The sequence below is a fragment of the Aspergillus bombycis genome, assembly GCF_001792695.1.
Source record: "Aspergillus bombycis strain NRRL26010 chromosome Unknown contig00006, whole genome shotgun sequence".
Classification (NCBI taxonomy): domain Eukaryota; kingdom Fungi; phylum Ascomycota; class Eurotiomycetes; order Eurotiales; family Aspergillaceae; genus Aspergillus; species Aspergillus bombycis.
Window position 1 is genome coordinate 77,806 of NW_019170008.1, and position 19,715 is coordinate 97,520.

General features: G+C 47.3%; 7 protein-coding genes across 7 annotated transcripts; 4 read left to right on the forward strand and 3 right to left on the reverse strand.

Annotated features, from left to right (window-relative positions):
- Nucleotides 1-650: 650 nt before the first annotated feature.
- ABOM_001460 (uncharacterized protein) lies at nt 651-5,883 on the forward strand (the record flags this gene model as incomplete). Its single annotated transcript, XM_022528590.1, has 4 exons — nt 651-754; nt 813-1,066; nt 1,144-1,527; nt 3,905-5,883. 4 exons carry the CDS (start codon nt 651-653, stop codon nt 5,881-5,883), a joined length of 2,721 nt encoding a protein of 906 aa, XP_022393669.1.
- A 78-nt stretch (nt 5,884-5,961) lies between these two features.
- On the reverse strand, nt 5,962-6,408 carry ABOM_001461 (DUF953 domain protein; the record flags this gene model as incomplete). The annotated part of the gene is made up of 2 exons (XM_022528591.1): nt 5,962-6,130; nt 6,185-6,408. 2 exons carry the CDS (start codon nt 6,406-6,408, stop codon nt 5,962-5,964), a joined length of 393 nt encoding a protein of 130 aa, XP_022393662.1.
- A 379-nt stretch (nt 6,409-6,787) lies between these two features.
- Nucleotides 6,788-7,193, reverse strand: ABOM_001462 (CVNH domain-containing protein; the record flags this gene model as incomplete). The annotated part of the gene is made up of 2 exons (XM_022528592.1): nt 6,788-6,972; nt 7,049-7,193. 2 exons carry the CDS (start codon nt 7,191-7,193, stop codon nt 6,788-6,790), a joined length of 330 nt encoding a protein of 109 aa, XP_022393654.1.
- Nucleotides 7,194-9,681: 2,488 nt separating this feature from the next.
- On the reverse strand, nt 9,682-10,407 carry ABOM_001463 (uncharacterized protein; the record flags this gene model as incomplete). The annotated part of the gene is made up of 4 exons (XM_022528593.1): nt 9,682-9,936; nt 10,002-10,073; nt 10,142-10,198; nt 10,258-10,407. 4 exons carry the CDS (start codon nt 10,405-10,407, stop codon nt 9,682-9,684), a joined length of 534 nt encoding a protein of 177 aa, XP_022393655.1.
- Nucleotides 10,408-12,920: 2,513 nt separating this feature from the next.
- Nucleotides 12,921-13,508, forward strand: ABOM_001464 (uncharacterized protein; the record flags this gene model as incomplete). The annotated part of the gene is made up of 3 exons (XM_022528594.1): nt 12,921-13,002; nt 13,066-13,191; nt 13,240-13,508. The coding sequence occupies 3 exons, from the start codon at nt 12,921-12,923 to the stop codon at nt 13,506-13,508; spliced, it is 477 nt and encodes a 158-aa protein (XP_022393668.1).
- A 2,850-nt stretch (nt 13,509-16,358) lies between these two features.
- Nucleotides 16,359-17,117, forward strand: ABOM_001465 (SDR family NAD(P)-dependent oxidoreductase; the record flags this gene model as incomplete). Its single annotated transcript, XM_022528595.1, has 1 exon — nt 16,359-17,117. The coding sequence occupies one exon, from the start codon at nt 16,359-16,361 to the stop codon at nt 17,115-17,117; it is 759 nt and encodes a 252-aa protein (XP_022393661.1).
- A 1,126-nt stretch (nt 17,118-18,243) lies between these two features.
- On the forward strand, nt 18,244-19,530 carry ABOM_001466 (FAD binding domain protein; the record flags this gene model as incomplete). The annotated part of the gene is made up of 1 exon (XM_022528596.1): nt 18,244-19,530. The coding sequence occupies one exon, from the start codon at nt 18,244-18,246 to the stop codon at nt 19,528-19,530; it is 1,287 nt and encodes a 428-aa protein (XP_022393666.1).
- Between the last annotated feature and the right edge of the window lie 185 nt (nt 19,531-19,715).

Below are 19,715 nucleotides of genomic sequence, written 5' to 3' on the forward strand. Positions count from 1 at the left end.
GTAGTCTGCTATGCGACCATGTAGAATGTCTTCGAAGTAAACAAACGGATATACAATGGGTCTATTCATTGACGTTTAAATAGCCACCCGGGAAACACAAATGACACTTTTCTATACCACATTAAAGCAGATATCCCGACCCGCCGAACCCGGGTCGGATGTGGAGAGACATGATCGCCCTGCCTCGGAGGTAAGATTTGTCTGGCCTGGCATTGTTCCGCGCCGCAGGATTCTGATTAATAAACAACAACCGGGCACAACAGCACGAGCAGCATCCGTCTAGCAGCCGAGGTCCAGGACACGGCCCAGCTATATCATGAAGAAATATGGAGTACCAGGTGCGACGTTGTCCTAACCTGCCCCTGGTATAGCGTCTCAACCCTGGTGGAGTGGGGAATTGTGGGGGAATCCCGCAGCGGGCGGCGCATCACTTCTCCGATCTAAGTACTGCTAGTAGTAATCATATCATGTAGGCTGACTTCCTATGGCTCGCTGCTTACCCTCACCCCGTACATCATACCATCAACCGAGAACGCTGGCTTGGTTCACTTACATGGGTAAACCAGAACAAGCGTATAAGTATTCAATGAACTTCCCATATAATATCCTCACCACCCCACAGACACTACCCTGGGTATTCCACTCTCAACATGTCGAACCAAGACTATCAATATTTCAAGGTCACTGTCCCAGAACCATGGATCGCCCACGTGGAGATCAATCGGCCAGGCCAAGTGAACGCCTTCTTGGAAGAGTAAGCAAAAGATATGCCCCTGAATCGTAACGATGGATGGGAAGCTCAAATATCCCAGTGGATGGCGTGAAATGCGAACCGTCTTCGACCGTCTCTCCACGGACCCATCCGTTCGTGCGATTGTTTTCTCCGGATCTGGGGAGAAGGGATTCTCGGTTGGTATCGATCTCAGATGGGTGTCCGGCAACGATTCACCGTTTATGGTTGGGCCAGGAGAGGCTGTGGACCCCGGCCGACGTGCAGTCACCACGCTTCGGAGATTCGGGGTTGAGTTCCAGGAGTGTATCTCGAGTATTGAGAAGTGTGAGAAGCGTAAGGAACTCCTTGTCTGTTGATATAACCTAGTTCGATTACATTTCCCCTGGACCAGCGCTGACAAGAAGAGCCAGCGGTTATCTGTGCAATGCATGGCTATGCATTAGGGATGGCCATGGACGTCTGCTCGGCGACGGATATGCGCATCTGCTCCAAGGACACAGTTTTCTGTGTGAAGGAAGTCGATATCGGCATTGCCTCTGACATTGGGATTCTGGCACGACTACCCAAGGTCGTCGGGTCATACACCTGGGTCAAGGATGTGGCGATGTCCGGTAGAAACTTCGATGCGGATGAGGCGCTTCGGGTTGGGTTTGTGAGCACTGTTCTCCCAACGAAGAAGCACGTGGTCGAGGAAGCCTTTAGGGTTGCGAGGAATTTAAGTGGGAAAAGCCCGGTTGCGGTACAGACGATCAAGCACTTCCTCGATTACAGCCGAGATCGCACTGTTCCCGAAGGTACTTTCATGTCTACTTCCAGCGTTTACATTGGCACAGATTGCTAAGCCTCTCCTCCATTCAGGACTCCAATACCAACTAGCTTACAACGTGGCGGCGGTTCAAACGAGGGATGTTCCGGTTGCTATTTCATCCATGGTATCGAAAAAGAAGCCCATTTTTGGAAAGCTTTAGCAAGACAGAGCCTACTTTAACAGGTCGTGGGCGGTTTCGGTAAATGGCCCCCAAATTGTGCTTATATCATTATACCGGCTCCATTTCAAAATATGTTCATGCCTTGATGCATCCAGTCGAGAGGCTTAAGTAAATACAGCGTTAATAATTATCACTGACGGCCTCATGGAACTAGAATCTGGCAATAACAGGCACGACAGCAGTATTTTTCACTCGTCCCCTCAGTAGAGCGTAGAGCAGTTTCCCAACACATTCGTTGATGTTTGAGCCATGCCATGTAATTAATATTTCCCACACATTGCTTTTAATCACAGAATGATCATCCCATAAGTATCAGCAGTCACCAGCTCTTTTCGTAGAAAGAAAGATTACACCATGTGACGACGTCAATCTGACGACATACGCCTCAATTTATCACCCGCGTATTGTCTCATGAGAGGCCCCTCGAGTGGATGAATAGGGTTACTTTCCAACACAAAGGCCTTGATAGTGTCAGAAGCCCCCTCGGTTTTAACCTCTCGCTGCTGTTGCAATGTGCGAGACATTCTACCCCAGCAGAAAGGCTCCTGCTGTTCAGCGGTCTGGCTTTCGGGGGCGGGAGATTCACGACCGGCTAATTGGGCGCAGAGTAAATTCTTCTTTGCTTCCATTTTGGATTGATGGATATGGCTGTTTGATTTGCTTGATGGGTTGCAGAGATACTTGAGAAGAAAGGGTCATATGCCTAGTTGGTGTGATTCCTAGATCGGTGGCGCTGGCTTCACTCCGGTTGTCTGTGCGTTGCTCTGGACTAGCAAATAACAGTCAAGATTAGTTTGCATAATTCGAATTTTGATTCCCTTCTGAGAGGAATGGATGGAGAGATCATGAAGGAGAAAGCTTACATTAACGGGATGATTCGAGTCTCTTGTAGCTTGGAGAAGGCGAAGGAGCTATGGCTTCACGGTCACCCGCATTTGATATATGCAAAGCTGGCCCAGAAGGCTGGGTGTATCGACTAATAACCTATCAACATTGAACTGTGTTAAATAATCATGACGCGTACATCGTATTACTAATAGGCGCACTTTCCTATATTCAAACTTCAGGAGGCAAGCTCGAGCCTGGGAAACAATGCATAGTTGGATGTCAGCTGTGAGGGTTTGGGTCGGAACCATGGTTCAACCCCAATAATATAGAGCCCTAATGTTGCAGCACCAAATATGGGTCACCTGACAAGGGTTGACCATCTCCGGAGCCTCGCGCATTGTGGCAAAGTGTAAACTAGCTAAACGTTCTAAATTTGGTTCCATTTCATATGGTGCAGCCTATTGTGGTTCGGAGAGCAGTCGGGCTTTCCCGTTAACAAGTATGTTGATCCACATCTTCCAACGATATCTACCCTGTACGGTAGTATACATTTATTATATCTATGTGAATATCGTGGTTAGCATGGCACTCGAAATGCGCTAACCATTGTTAGAGTGGATAAACTATCCGGTGGTTGCATTATTTTTGTGTGCGGCTATGTATAGGAGCGTTCCGGATTATATCGCTGCTTTGTCTGTGTATCGACATGGTTTAGGAAGGTAGTCATCATTGTGTTGATTTATGCATAAGTCAACACGTTCTCCGTCGGATCTGGCAACTGGGAAAGGTCAAACTGTCGACACAGATCTTTAAGGAGTATCTACCTGCTTCCCTGCCACTACTAAATCCCCATAGATCCCAGAGTGCAGTGATGGTAACTCAGTTCCCTCACTTGCTGGCTACCCTAACGGTATGATATCGCCCACGTATGTTGTAGCTCGTAAATACTTGAAATATGGAAGTTCTGGATGAACTATGATTCGAGACTTATTATCCTGTGGTGGAATGCTGACCTTCATGCATGTCTAGTTATTTCGTCAAATGAATTTAGTTCCACATCGCCGATGTGCAGCAGATTGGCGTCAAATGCGGCGCAGTACTTAGGTGCCCAGTGACTGTCAGTGACCAATTGTATGTAGCGAGTACCTGTGTGATTCCTCCTTCCCGGGCTAGTAGGAATTGCCTATTGAGTGGTGGCTTGATTATGATGCATTATTCTGAGTTGATAGGTCGAGATGCATAGTATCCTTGTCAAGTCCGAGACTCTGAGCCTCTTAGAATCAGCCTAGGTGCAAGCCCTCAGATTTCAGCCTCGCCTGGTACTGAAGTCCAACAGCTGACCACATAAGAACAGTAGGCGCTCTGAAAATCCGCAAAATACTACCACCGAGTCGCAAAAATGCAAGCAGACACGTCCGCACTCTCGCAAACATCCAAAGACGAAGTTCTTCCTCCATCGTATCTACATTGCTTGACCTTCAAGACCACGGGATATTTGACGAACGGGATGCTGCTTGGATCAAGAAGTTGGAGATCCTTTATGTCAACTCTTCTAGCCAAAGCCGGAAGAGGCGCTGGAATGGTGAGATAGTTTGTGACAATGATGAACAGAAACAGCTCCGGAGAGCACATGTCAATGCAAGCTATGAGAGGAAATATGTCGCTGTATCTTATACCTGGCAAGCCCTTCCAAGCCAGCTGAGCTCCCATGGCTCTTATCTGGTACAATCGCGGGACGGGAGATATGCAGGTGTTAGTCAAGTCCGAGATCAGGTGCTGGATAGGGTCATCGCATATGTGAATTACCTCAAAGAGACGAAGGGATTTGTTCGGGGTTTCTGGATCGATCAGGAATGCATTGACCAAAAGAACGCAACGATGCAGCAGCGTGCCATACAATCCATGGAGTACGTGTACGCAAATAGTGCCTTCCCAGTGGCGCTACTATCGGTGCGAATCGAATCAGAACGTCATTTACAAGACTTAATATACATCCTTGAGAGAAAAAGCCCAACGAGGAACCAAGAGAACGGCCGCGTCCGCCGCGTTCTTAACCTTTTGGATTATATCACGTCTGATCCATGGTGGGACAGAGGTTGGACTTTCCAGGAAGACTATTGCTCGTCAACAAAAATGTGCCTTTTGATTCCTCATTCTTCCACCCTAGACAAATTCAAAAAGAAATACAAGGGGCTATTTGGGAATTTGGCTGGAGAGCTTTGCATCAAATCAGTCGACCTCCGCTCTCGAGCGACCGAATTTTGTATGGATTATCGACAGGATCCACGATACAAGACCAGGTGCGAGAAAATTCTCGACCGAGCGGCAAAATACAATGTTCAGCTTCTAGAGCCAGATAACGAGGGACACCGCACTATAAGGCGGTCCATGTCTCCACTGGTATTCTCAAATGTCGGAAAGCGAAAGATCACGGTTGAGTCGGATCGTCTGGCAGTGATTGCCAACTGCTTAGGCTACTATGATCGATTGAATACCAGACAAATGGACCGAAAAAGATGCAGTTTGAGCATGGCGATGCTGCTCTTATACTTACTGAACGGGGAAATCCTCATGAATGGCCCGGATAACTCTCGAGATGCAGCGAGAAGTAATATATTCGATTACTTGAAGGGCCAGTCTCTTCGCACCTTTCAAACACCGGACGTTAATCAAAAGCTTACCTTTATCAAAAGTTGTCGTTTCCCCGACGTCCAGTTCTCAGAAGAAGGGATTCTAACGTCTGGTCACCTCTGGCGCTTAGGCAAAATAGTCAGCGACCCTAGGACAACGGGGAGACCACATGAAGGCCGCGATTATGAATTGAACAGCTACCAAAGAATGCGTCTGAGACAGCTCTCTAGACATTTGGGTTCAGGGGACCATCAGGTTATTGCCAGCGCTATTGAGAAATACCTCGACGAAGATAAAAGGTGGGGAGACAAGGACATCACATTTTCCAAGTACTACAAGGACCTCATGGCAGAGGAAATTGTCAAGGCAATGGATGACCGAGGCTCAGATCGCCTTCGGCTTGGCTTGTTAATCTCTCAGGATAGCCGCTTCGGTGGTAATCCGTACCGTGGAGTTTTCACTAGAGAGGCAGGTCACCCATGGACAGGAGAAGAAAAGTATATTTTCACCGCAGTCCGTTCGGATGAAACGCGTCCAGACGGCATTGAAAAGCATGTCTCTTTAGAGGTTGAGTTACTGAACTCACCAAGAAATGGCCCCAAACGGCTGATTATCAAACGGTGGATTAACGGGTTGTTCTTTTTTGATGGATGCCCGATTACCAATGTTGTCTTTCCGTGGCCAAAATCTCTCCTGGTTTAAAAGCAGGAAGTTGTTTAGTTGGTATTGTTGGCATGTCTCTCAATAGGAAAGGATTCGTATATACATCAACCCCAAAGATTAAAGCGTCGCTCCGATAAAGTCCCCCAGCTTCTTCCTATCGAGAATCTCCCCTTCGACCAGCTTTCCTGTCTCGACTGTCTCGCCATTGACGCGTTCGTATCGCACTAAGGCTGGGATACAAGGGACCTTCCAGTTAGTCCGGTAGATATTCTGTAGATCCTTCCATCTAGAACCATGTCAGTACCCTAGATAATCGTGTACGTCACTAGATAAAAATTACTCTGGCTTCTGTCCAACCTCAACCACTTTCAGGGCCGGTGCGTTCTCGCCGGAGAACGTGGCTTCAAGAACTGGCCAAGCAGCACGGACATCCGGGCACCAGGATTGGCCGGTTAAAGGGTCATCGGAAGTCACAAACACGAGAAACGCCTTGGCGTCGGTGCCCTCGGGCAACTCGAGCTGCTTTGGGGATGTGGGGAGGGGAAAGCCTGTGATGAGGGGCATTCTGGCTGATTCTGAGCAAATTCGAAAGATAGGAGAAGGGAAATCATCCCGAGAAAATGACAGAAAACGCCATTTTGGGCCTCGATTCTGCAGGCACAAACATTCAAGTGGGGTACGGCGGTGGCGCTGATCCCGGTTGCGATTGGTCCGGCGGCCGCCTTGGTTCCTGAATATCTCCGGGCGGAAAGACTGCTCATCATCATGTGATGTTCTACATGTCTGCCCTGTTGATTATTTACATTATTTACAGTTTACATTGTTCCATTGGGATTGTAGAGGTGCATATTGCAATTACCATTCCACTGCATGGCTGTTTTTGCATCCTGCAAATCAAAACACATAACAAATCCAGAAGCAGAGTCAGGATGAGAATACCGAATCAAACCCACACAAGCCGACCATTGTCGTTCCCAATGTGCTCAGCCAAGTTGATCCCCTGGCGCTCTCTGTTTTCCTGATCGTGCTCGGCCAGCACAGCCGTCAACCAAGGACCATCATCACGGAAGTCGAGCTCGATCTCTTGGGCGGTTTCTGAGAAGTTTTCACCCGGGAAGGCAAACCATCCTGGTGCATTCAAGGACTGGGTGTTAGCATCATTCATAAAATGTCAACGTTCTTGGACTATGTATGTGGGACCTACCGTCGCTGTTACCGATCCTCTCGTCGAGCCTAAGCTCGGCGGGGGCCGTTTCTCCTTCTTCAAGGGTTCCAGCAGCGGCAAGAAGCCAGGTGCCATCGTCGCGGACTTCGATCCGGATGAGGTCGCAGCTTTCGTGGAAAGACATGGTGATTGGAACGGTTTTCAAAGATGTGCAGTGAGAGAGGGATGTGTTTGAGTGAGAAAGTCGGGGGCTGAGGGGGATTTAAATCCCAGCCTGCCCTTCAGACGGAGGGGCAACAACGAGGGGTGATGCGGCGCTTGGCTGTTACTATAGTGGGGCATACTATAAATGAAAGAATGTGTTTGCCTGACAGGACAAGGGTCCTGCATGACAGCCCCCACAAATACATGATACGTGGCAGTCAGCGACGGTGAGAATCGACCAGGTGGGCGGTTAGTAGTTCCAGGAGGACTAGCATGAGTATATGACACCACCCAGGTGGGATATCATTCGACTCGCTACGGCGACTACTTTACATCCTTTCCGGTTGTCTACAACTATCATTACCACTAATCAGCCTTATGATAGCCATGTTAGCCCAAAATATATATAATCTTATTTATCATGTCTTCCGCAATGATTTATTTAATGTAGTCTACGAGTGCCTATTTTTTAATATCAGTAGTATTTATAGTAGATGGCTGCGGGTCAAGTATTTCGCAGGCTCACCCCCACCATCTGGAGGCGCTGAAACAATAGTCCGTACAAGTACTACTCCATAGGACTTTAATGATGGAATATAAATATCGTACAAATCAAGGAGCGTTGTTTCCCGGCCTGCGCTGGTAAACTATCATATTTAATGATAGTGTATCTTTGCATAAAATCAAAAACGGCTTTCGCCTGTACTCTTCACTAAGAACATCTCTTCTACTACGGAGTACTGTTTTTCCATGTATGGTAAAAATAGACTAACTACACCCGTAGAGGTCTCCACCCTTTGTCCAACGCTTTCATATGCGTGGGGAATCAAACTTATAAGCCATATGGTCATAGCACAGTCCTGCAGACGTCCATCATAGGAGCCTTACAATGGCCAAAGTAATAAGCACCCTCCAATGTTATCCTAGAGTGAAAGCTATCCAGCGTAAACATGTCGATCTTCGTAGGGTTGCTGTATCGCGGCGCTTAATAGACGTCACTCCTGCGTTGTCGCCCATCAGTGCCTGGTCGTGAAACAATGGACTATTAGCCTCTGTAATGCAAGAATCGAGTTCCGGCTTTATATCGCGACTCTACCTCGGTATTAACGATGTTCAGGGTATCGATAGGCTCGGAGCTATAGGCCGTGGTGGCATTCGTGATTTGTTTCCTGTTACGCTCTGTGTAGGATCGTCTCTTCTGAACGGTCCTCGGAAGCTTCATCAATAGCTTACCAAGATTTACTGACCGAAGACAAGACATCATAAATATACATCCTGCATTCATAGGAGCTGACTGTGCCCTTAAGAGACATGGTTCATTCCTGAATCCTAACAATACAGTCCCTCTGCGTACTTGCTGTACAGGCCACCTTGGCTGTTTAAATATGGTGATGCTTCCAATTTCAGCTCTCGAACAATATGCATATGAGATACTTCAATGTAACGTGGTGTTCTATTACCTACCCTCTGGAGATCTGTAACAGTATATGGGCACCCTACTAACAATGGCAGACTCAGAGGGCAACTGCCTGAACATGCGGGGCTGACTAGACATGGCATTCCTTATGTGGAGTTTGATTCTTATAGCTAGAATATAGACCCCAAGCATCAATTATTCCCAATCGCTGACTGCAACGTGCAACCGTTCTGCGGAACGCCAACAGAGCATAGATGAATCCGTCAGTCACGATTCACAGATTCAGCGAGCCATCGTATGCTAGCGACCACAAGCAATTTATGAACTATTAGGTAGCAATAGCCCTTCCTATCCCTACACCAAGACCATGGTGGAAAGATACAGATGTGCCTTTAGCTCATGTCCTGAGAAAATCTCGCATTCCACCCATTTGAGATCGACTTGAACAAATCGGCAGCCCTAATGCCAGACGGTAGAAACAAAGGGCTAACTCGAAATTGCTGCCATCTTATGGCCCCAAACATAGGAAGGTCACGAAGAGCCTGCAAACTCGAACCCTATGAGCGGCAACGGCTATACACAAAGCACATAAGTCTACTTTGATCCGCGATAATCACCAAATGATGCTAGAGATACTGAGGCTGAAAGATATTGTACTATGAATGGCAATACAACTCTAGGCCGAATACATATACCTTCTCCATAGATCGATGGCCTGGCTTACAAAATATTTGACAGTTTGTACTAGAGCAACTACCGTGACTGTGTGACTTGCCTCTCTCCTTCTTGTCATTCTTTGTATAACGTATTTTTTATTGGCAGTAAATCGCCCTAGTGATCATTTGACATTAGTATTAGTGATCGTGCCTGTGACATTGACCTTTTGAATCCATTCTACTATCGCAAAGTGAGATTAGTTAGTCTTCCTAAAGGTTTCTATAGTAACAAGGTGAAATTAATGGAAGCTCCTGGAGAGGATAGACTAAAATAGACCCATATTACATGCTCTTAAGAGAGTATTTGCAGACAGCATGAATACAATAAAGATTAGTCAAGCATCCAATGTTCCCCCACTACGATTACCACCCCATCTACTGTAACAAATTTCAAAGTACAGAGATTGTCCAGAGGCTAAGGCCAGCATATTTGTACCCCAAAGTCTAGTTGTCACACTTGGCCTTCTGTAGTGATTAAATCCGGTTAGCACAGCTGAAACCGAGAAACGAACGCCGATAATACTTACGCATTTCTCAATGCACTTCTTCTGCTCCAGAGCGAGGACAGTAGAATTGCACGCAACGTCACACTATGTTGAAACCATCAGCAATCAAGAAGATCATCATCGTTACGATTAACCTGTGCTTAACTTACAGCAACATCACAGGCCTTTTGTCCAAAAGAGGGCTCAGGCTCAGGCTCGGGAGCCGCCTCACGCTTCATGGGCTGGATTCAGGAGTCATTAGTAAAATGCAACTGAAATACGGGTTATTATCATGTAAAAGAAGACGTACACCAAGGTCACAAGCCTTCTCACAGAGACCCGAGGCAATGCCCGCAGTTCCAGCCTTCTGTAGATTAATTAGCGGTCTGTGAAATGGATGTGAGTTTTTGCCTGCCATCAACGTACACAGAGGGCCTTGCAAGCCTCCTGGCAGATCCTCAACTTCTCGCCGGTAAGGGTGCCGCAGGTACGCTTGGCGAGATGGCCGTCCTCGAAAGAAGGAGCAGCCATGGCCAGGGCGACAAGGAGAGGGGCAACGAAAAGCTTGAACTGCATCTTGAAAATTGGATGAGATTGGCGAGGAAGCGGAAGCTTGCAAGTGATGAAGATTGTCTGGAAGTGGAGGAACTGCGCTGGTTGATTCTCTGCAACAGAGGAAGGAGTAAACGGTCCTTTATATATCTTTTTGAGTGCATGCTGTTTCCCTAATCTTTGCTATCGGGACTTTCGTCCGTGATACTTCGGAAGGCTGGCTCGTTATGTGGAGCTAGGAATATCTCACGATACTAATCCGCGCAGGAAGGTCGAAGGCATCACCGCGCTTCTGTCAATCCCGAGCTTGTCTTAGACAGAGCCAGACGTCGCTAATGGGACGTATTAATCTATTGCCCGAAGGATCGAGCATAAGCGTAGCGGTGGAGGGCGTTTAACGAGTGATTACAGACAGATGGGTCAGTGATCAAGCACGGATAGCCACTGTTGGTTACCACCGTAGGCATATATGTCAGATGACAGATAGGACCATACTCCGACACTACGATTGAGCTGCAATACTACAATAATCTTGACCATGGTGTGAGTTATAGGTAGGCTGCCTCATACGATGTATCGGTAGACTGTAGGGATTCAATCCGTCGCAAAATTGCGACTATAGCCTGTATGCGCCAGACCTCCCTAGACCCAGCAGCTTGAAAAGCCCCGTGTGGGAGTCCTCACACCATGCTGCCTTTAGCCACGGGAGTAGTGGACCCTGGTCCATTGTAGACTATCATGTCTAGTAACAGGCTATACTCCGTACGTGTTCCCATAACGCAAGATATATACAGGAATATACTAAGATGGATAGCAACCCCAAGAGAACCGATGAGGTTACGAAGTGCCTTACATGCTAACCGATCTTTGTCAATGTACTAGATACGCCAAGATACTAGTCGTTGAGAATTATTTACTCCATGGATATCGAATGTTAGACTTGATGAGGGAGTAAACGTCTGATGATTACTTATATGATACTGGCACAATACTTATCCGGCGTTTGACGGAGCCACCTAAATCTTCCATGACGGCCTATTACCCTAAATCGAACACGATACTCTGCAAAAGGAAATGAACCATTATCTATCTATATCTGAAACTCTGATTAACTTTTGTATGCAACGCAGATGCATAACGCTAAGATATGGCGGAAGGCACATCCAAGCATTGCCTCGATTCGACTAAGTCTGTGGAGTGGTTGCATCCACCGAATATACTACGAGCCGTTTTCTCCAACTTCTAACCATATACGGATACTCGTACAGGTGGCAATTTAACGAATACGGATAACAATTATGATTACATCAATATCAATCATGTAGAGGCTAGTAGTCTTGGTAAAGCTTAGCCACAGCTGATGTGGATGCCTATGTCTCTGGAATTCCATTATCATATCACCCTATCTAGCAAAGGTCATACATAGTCAGTGAGTATTTATGTTAACGTGCACATCCAGCCCATTTGTTGATTGAAGCAGAGCAGTGATGAGATAGTAATGCACTGTTCCCCTACATAAGTATACACTGTGGCATGAGCCAAGACGGGGGAACACGCCGGGTGTATTGCTCTACTGCAGCATAATACGCTACGGCCCGCAGTGGAGGAATGTGAGACGACCGGGTAAAAACAACGTTTCTTCAAACACCGGGCCCCAATAGTGGTATGTACAGGCGTTGATCTGTGTATGTGGGCCCAGCGAGAATATTTCCTAGCTCAGGATGGCGCACGTGGCATGCCAAAATGACTTTCAACATTGCCCTCCGCTCTCAGGATGAGACATTCATATTAGCCGGCGGCCTTTGCCTCGATGTCACCCTCGGGACAAAGATCATTAATCCCGAAGCCGAATGAGACATGTTTGGGAAGGCGCAGAGAAAGGAAAAACCACATGCGTGTATGGACATAGAAACACCGCCTTACGAAAAGGAGTATGTGACATCTCCCTATTCCATTAGAGTGATCGCCGCCAAGGACTGTCAAATGGTGGAGAAGGGGTGAACTGATGTGCTGTTTATATGAGCCAAGTACGCCCTACGGCGCAAGACCGTCTTAGCCAGCAGATCAGACGTCAAACGAGAGCTGGCTAACGGCGCGGAAGTAGGAAGGGTCCGGAAATCGGCACACACTAACAGCAACATTATTGAATAACATATTCCCATTGATAAGAAAAATATTGCAAGTTCCAGAGCTTGAAGGAATCGTGTTTCACCGAGTAAACTCCAGGCAATTTTCCCCGTGGTTAAACCCTGAACATAATATTCCCGCAGCCTAAACTAGTACAACTATAGCTTAAATGATCTGCACAAACGCTGGGTAAGCTTCATAGAGACGACAGACTAAAAAGCTTGACTGTTTTGTCACTAGGCAGGAAGGAAGGATTGCGAGGGCCCACAACGTTCAGCCTAACTTTGCCACCATTATCCCGTGTTATATATGAGAGTCAATGCTCTCCTTTCCAGTATGGCAAGATCTAAATGTGTCCTACATATCTCCCTTAAACTATTACCGATTACCGCTCCGCTTCGCATCCTACCATGGCCCCGCCGGGTGTATTCTTCTCCTTGAGAGTCTCGCAAGCCATATACGCTGTCGCTACATTCGCACTCTTGTGTGCCGGTAAACCACTGCACTACTAGATGTATCATTTTGAAATATGGCTAATCTGATCAATTGCTACAGCCGTTCATTCTTACTTTACCGCATTCGACCATGTTCCGTGGGAAGTATCTATTGCGATGTTCTCCTCATGCTTCTCCCTCGCAGCCGTCGCGTATATGGCTTATAGATCCCTCTCCCCTTCGCAAGGTACGTCCGATCTCCTGAATTACAAGGACCATACTGAGAGCCATCTAGGCCTCACTAAGGCATACACATTTGCCATATATTGGCTTGTGTCTTTCGTATCCTTGGTGGCATTTATCTGCCTCGCAAAGTTCCTAGCAGATGCTTCCGAACGCGAAGGCTCCCTATGCGTGGTGACGAAGTTATCCACAGTTGTGGCATTTTTCAGCTATGCCGTATGGACAGCTGCTACCACACTAATCGGCATCGAGATATCCAAGGATAACGGGAGGGCGAATACAGCGTTGCAAGAAAAACTGAAGGCTTTGGAAGATGATTAACTCGCATATGGTATGAACGATCATACATGACCGAATATCGGCACTGCATCATCGTTGGGTAAGACGATTGGAACAGCTTCGACGACGCTTCTATTGAGTGACGTGCAATCATGTATTTCTTAAAGGTGCTATTTTGATTATCTGCCCATGTATGTACGTAGTACTATAATACCTTCTATAGTAAATCAATACTCTCCCTTCCTGTTCTCTTGCTTAAGTGTCTAGCTCGGAATTTGTATAAGACAAACATATTAACATAACCAAAAATCTGACCACTGTAGAGGCCTTGGGGTAATCCTTTCAGTATGGTGATCTTGATGTGATGTACAGAATGTCGGAAATATAAGGAACGAGATAGGCGGGCATATTCCCTATACAACTACAATGGAACTCAGTCAGTTCTTGGTTTTATTTGATTCTATTATAATTTCTTTGTTTTTTTTCCAAGGTATCACGCTCAGTAGAGGGTGTATTCTTTTTCAGTATTGTGTCAAGTACTATGGCCAATCCAGTAACACGAAGAGGGGTCTAGGTTCGTTACCCAGGACCGTAAAGGTAATTGCAAATGGAGTTCGACTATTCCCTAAGGCATATCGAAATTAATATAAACCTAAACGTGAGGCAGAGCAGAACTGTTCATCATTTGAGACAAATGTCCAGTAACGCGTATAGCGCGGTTCATTCTTCATTATTGAGGCGAAGATACACGTGTAGTTACTTCCAATCTATATATATATATATTGTGCGTTCATGAGTGGTAGACCCCTATTGATCCAAGACACCTGTCTACAAGCACAGAAATGCTTCAATATCCTGTAAAATATCTTATCTTGTATCAACAATGATGTACATATAGAAACCTGTACGCCTTCAGCCCTCAGCTCTGAAAATTGCTTTTCTAGAGCGTTGTTTCATTGAGTGACCTCGGCAAGCTCACTCTGACTGACAAGACTAACCTGGTTAGGATAGTACCTAACTACATCCCATGCAAACCTCGCAGCTTATCCCTGTTAGTCTACCATATTAAGCCTAGCGCATAGTTCCTGCGCCGATTCTTTAGCAACAGGGGTTTGAATTGTTACGATCTGTGCTGGGTTGAACCTTTCGACTAAGGGGCTGCATTGCCAAGGCACCAACCGTTCCAGAGGCACTTAATTTCCTAGCCCAGCAAAGCGTGTTAGGTAATTTTTTCAAAACAAATCTCCCGCACTTATGCGAAATGTCATAAATTCAATTGTCGATATACTGGAAACCAGCCCAGAATGACATCCGTCAGGCTTCACCCTGGTCCCAATATAGAAGCATAGGCTCAATTTATGCCCTGATTCAATTAGCCATTTGTTGGCCATGGGCCTCGGGGCTAATGTTCGCAAATCGGCTATTTTCTGAGTCGCTGACCGAACTTCAGAGACACAAATGGCACCACCCAGAATACGATCTAAACAGCCGCGATAATGCTTGTACATCTGATAGGCAAACAAAGATGTGCAATCCCCCAATACATATATGATATAAGAGTCGGCAATGTAACCGCTTGACATGGAGGGCAGCCCATCCGCCGCGAAGCTGATTAGTGCGAGGCCAAGAATAGGGCCGGTCGAGGGAGGGTAAACCAATGGTGGGACGATCTAGAGTCTTATAACGAGTGTTGGTGCTGCGATAGCGAACTGATTGATCTTGTGCTCTGGCCTAGGCAGTTCGTCTTTCTTTTTGTGCGAGTAGCAGGTGCTTGGTGCGAGCATGGGAGTCCTAAACTACATATCCATATTCGATCATTTAAGAGCAATGATGAGTGTTCTGTATCGTCTGTTGCAGAGATGCCTTTATCATGAGTTCATCTCCGAGTCCTGAGCTCTCCTCACACGAGACAAAAGAAACCTAGCGAACGAAGCAGCATATTTCTGCCACATCTGGTTTTATGGGAGTTAGCATAATCACAGATCTCGCGGATTACCCATGAAGAAAAGGTGTTCACTCTGCCTGCGACTTCGATTACTGCGTGGCCAACTTGTCCCTCTGCTCTGCGTCCTTGATCACATAACTACCAGATGCTATAGTACCGCAGTGGACAACGGGATCGGTCGATCATCGAGGCACCGGGGGTAATTGTTGCTAAATATCACAAGAACCGGAGGCTTCGCCTCATATTAGATGCAACATATGCGGCCGGGTTGGTGCCGTATTCATCGTCGGGCAGGCATACAGCAACCTCTCTGTGCTACTCCTGACCAAAGAAGCTGTTGTTGTTTTCAAGTCTATTGTGTCAGTTTACCTCTGCAATACTTGTGATTCCTATGTGGATTCTCTTGTGTTCATATCGGGATTAGTGGTCATATCATCTATCTGAGGGTGCATAGACCTACAGTGGCTGTTTGGGCTATCGTTAGGAGTATTCAAAAAAGCAAAGGGTCAATAATGAAGGATGAAAGAAAGAGAAGCAAGGACTATGGAGTACGAGTAGTAAAGAGAATAGATAGTATTGACATGTCAGATAGCTGAACCGGGAATTCTCAACCAAGAATAATGGGCGATAGGAACGTACATGAATCTACCGAATTAAGCGTCATGACCTTAAAATCATTCTCAATAATATCTACAAGTACATCCCTGGATTCCATCCCTACATTATAATGCAAGGGGCCCTCCAGTTGTCCCACATCGGAGGTTGTGTCTACTGGTATATTTTAGCAAGCCTTTCGCAAAAATAAGCTCGGACCAAGCTTCTCTCAGCTTGCCCCGCAGATAAACACAAACAGCTGCTTACCTTTATCATTATTTTTTCTTTTGCAGATCTCTACGCTGTTATATTATTACGCCCCTAGATCCCGCACAGGAATACAAAACAACAAAATGCACGCTGGCCGAGCGTATATAGTGACCGGTGGCTCATCGGGAATGGGCCTCGCTGTCGTCAAAAAGCTCCTCGGGCTATCGGCCACAGTTCACGCCATTGATAAAGCTGGACAGATGCCGGCCATCGACTCCGAGCGACTTCACTTTCATCCGAACATCGACATCAGCTCGCATGAAAAGGTGGCGCAGACGTTCCAATCAATCATACAAGAATCCCCTGTGATTAGCGGCCTGGTCAATTGTGCGGGCATTTTGCTCCCCTCCAGCATCCTCGAGCCAGTCGAGAACTTCAACAAAGTGATGGCAGTTAACGTCGGCGGAACGTGGAATGTAGGTACGGCGTACCTGCGCTATGTGTTGGAGCAGCACCCAGACACTCTCAGCAGGGCAAAGGAAGGACCAGTTCCGGAAGAGATCGGGAGCCTGGTAAATATCGGATCCACTGCCGCTCTTTTTGGAGCCCCGGGGATTGCGTCCTACTGTGCAAGCAAGCATGCTGTTCTGGTGCTCACCCGGACATGGGCCAAGGACTTTGGGGATAAAGGGGTGAGGGTGAATTGTGTGGCTCCAGGGGGTACGGATACCCCCTTGCTTGCTGGAGCACCTCCAGCTTTTGTTGATAATTACGTTAAGAATGTGCCGTTGAGGAGACTGGCAAGGCCTGAAGAGATAGCGAATACGGTTGCCTTCTTGCTGAGTGACGATGCTTCGTACATAAATGGGCAGGTTATCCCTGTCGAGGGTGGATTCCATTAGTGCTGTCATATCTTGATTGTCTGACGTGCTGAAGACTGGATATCGATATCGACCAAGTTTAATCTCGATGAAAATGCATGAAACAATCTGACTCTTAAATGCCTCTCTCAGCCCTGGACTGAATACTCCCCTCGCTATTCTCTTTATAAAACTTCGACTTCACCTCCTCCCCATAGATAATGGTATTCGGTTGCACAAAGCTTCATCTTGCCTGGACCTTGAAGCACACAATCTGTCGCCACTGCGCCTAGATGCCTTCCACCGCACTCGTAGGCTCGGAAAGTTCGTAACGTCTTTACAGGAGGAGACGTCGGTGGTGCAGCGTCACATGTGCACACAGCAGCGGTAGCGACCAAGAGCGGGTTTGTCGTGAGAGATAATGTCGGCGCGGCCAAAGTCCTACTCCATTTCCATACTGCTCTTGGAAGAGAGTGTGGGCAGAACTTGTCGCGTGACTCAAGAGTATCGAATATCGGTTTTATGACGAGCTTACGGACTGGCGCACCGGTTGGTGGGGCATGGTGTTTCAATTGTCTGCAGCCTAGAAATGCTTGGGCTGGGGAATAGAGGTGCTCGCGTTGAATGTTGCAATGATCCGGTCGAGGCTTCAAAAATTAAAAACATGAGGCATCGGGCGGGGAGGTCTGTATATGTGGTATGGCACCTCGTACAACCCTAAAAATGGCTAAGATCAGTGGTTGAGACGCTTTCTTAACCATGTTGTGAGTTTAACCAAGCCATATACATTCTTGATCCTCTGCCTCAGAGCAGTGTTGTGTCTACCCGTCGTGAAAGAAGAACGGTGTAACCGTGGAGGCGCGAGGAGCCTTTCTAACTTTTCCGGGACCTGAAAAGGGGTGTACGAGCAGCATGAACCAGTCACCACCAGTGCTAGTGTTGTTGATCCTTGACACGCGGCTTCGCGTATGTCGGGCGTAACGGCCATATCGGCCATATCGGTGGTCAAAGGTAGACTTGAACCACGCCGGCCGAAGAATTGGAGCATACTGGTTGCTATAACTATATAAGGGACACCGTTTCTCCATTCTTTCAATAGCTTACCATACCATCATCATCAATCATCGTCGTTCTCTCCCCAACCAACTCAATTGAAACCATACACAACATGCCACAACTGAAAGTTCTCATCTGCGGTGCAGGCATCGCAGGCAACGCCCTCGCATTCTGGCTCTCAAAGCTCGGCCACGAAATCACCGTCATCGAGAGATTCCCGAAAATACGCGCGAGTGGGCTACAGGTAGACCTCCGTGGACCGGGCATTCAAGTGATGCGACGGATGGGCCTGGAGGAAGCCTTCCGTGCGCGGTCCGTCTCGGAGCAAGGCCTACAGGTCGTTGATCGCAATGGTAGAAGATGGGGATACTTCCCCGCTAACCGGTCCGGGAAAGGGTTACAGAGCTTCACTACCGACTTTGAGATCATGAGAGGCGATCTGTGTCAGCTTCTGTATGATTTGACCATGCACCGTGTCAAGTATCGATTCGGGATGTGGGTGAAGGAGATCAGGCAGGTGGATGAGTACGCCGAGGTCCTTCTTTCTGATGGGAGCAGGGAGCAATTCGATCTTGTTGTAGGGGCAGATGGATCTGGATCTTATACTCGGAAGATGATACTGGGTGACAACGCCAAAGACCCAGTTCATCCGCTCGGGGTATATGCTGGGTATTTTACCATCCAAAGCCCTATTCAGCCGGGCGAGGGGTACAATGCGACTGCATTTTTTGCTCCAGGCAACAAAGGCATTATGACTCGTCGTGCCGATCCTGACAAGTACCAGGCATATATGGTCTGTAGCCAGAATTCCTCTGAGCGACTGAAAAACGCGAGCAAAGGCGATATCGAAGACGAAAAGAAAGGGCTGGCAGAGGCTTACTACGGAATTGGGTGGAAGACAGACGAGATCCTCAACGGCCTGGCTGATGCAGACGACTTCTACTGTGAGCGCATGGGAGTTGTCCAGATGGACTATTGGTCCCAGGGCCGCATTGTACTGGTTGGCGATGCAGCCTACTGCCCGACCGCTATGACGGGCATGGGTACCACCTGTGCCATGACAGGCGCCTATATGCTAGCTGGCGAAATCGGAAAGCACTGTGGCAAGGGACTCACAGGGGGGATGCCGGCTTCCAAGAAGAGCATCACGGTTGCTCTGGCTGGGTACGAAGAACAGCTTAGACCGTTGATCGATACAATTCAAGCTGGGTTGACGGACAGTGAAAATTACATGGATAAGTTCCCATCGTCCCCTATCGGCGTTCAGATGGTGTATCTCCTCTTTTGGATTGCCTCTCTGCTGAGACTCGACTTTCTTGCCAAGTGGTTGTTGCGGGAAGATACGAAGGGTTGGAAACTTCCAGAGTACCAGGGGATAATGGATTGCGCCTCCGGTTGAGATTTCGCCTACACGTAAAACTTTTGTAGATACTCTCCACTCGATGTATTATTATGCCCCATCAGAATGTTGCGAATATAACCGAAGCTGATTGAGCCAGTTTGTTTCGTATTATATAGCTGCGAGACCGTTGCACTGTTCAAGGCTCTATATATTGGCAAATAAGGTAGCACCACTACTTCTCA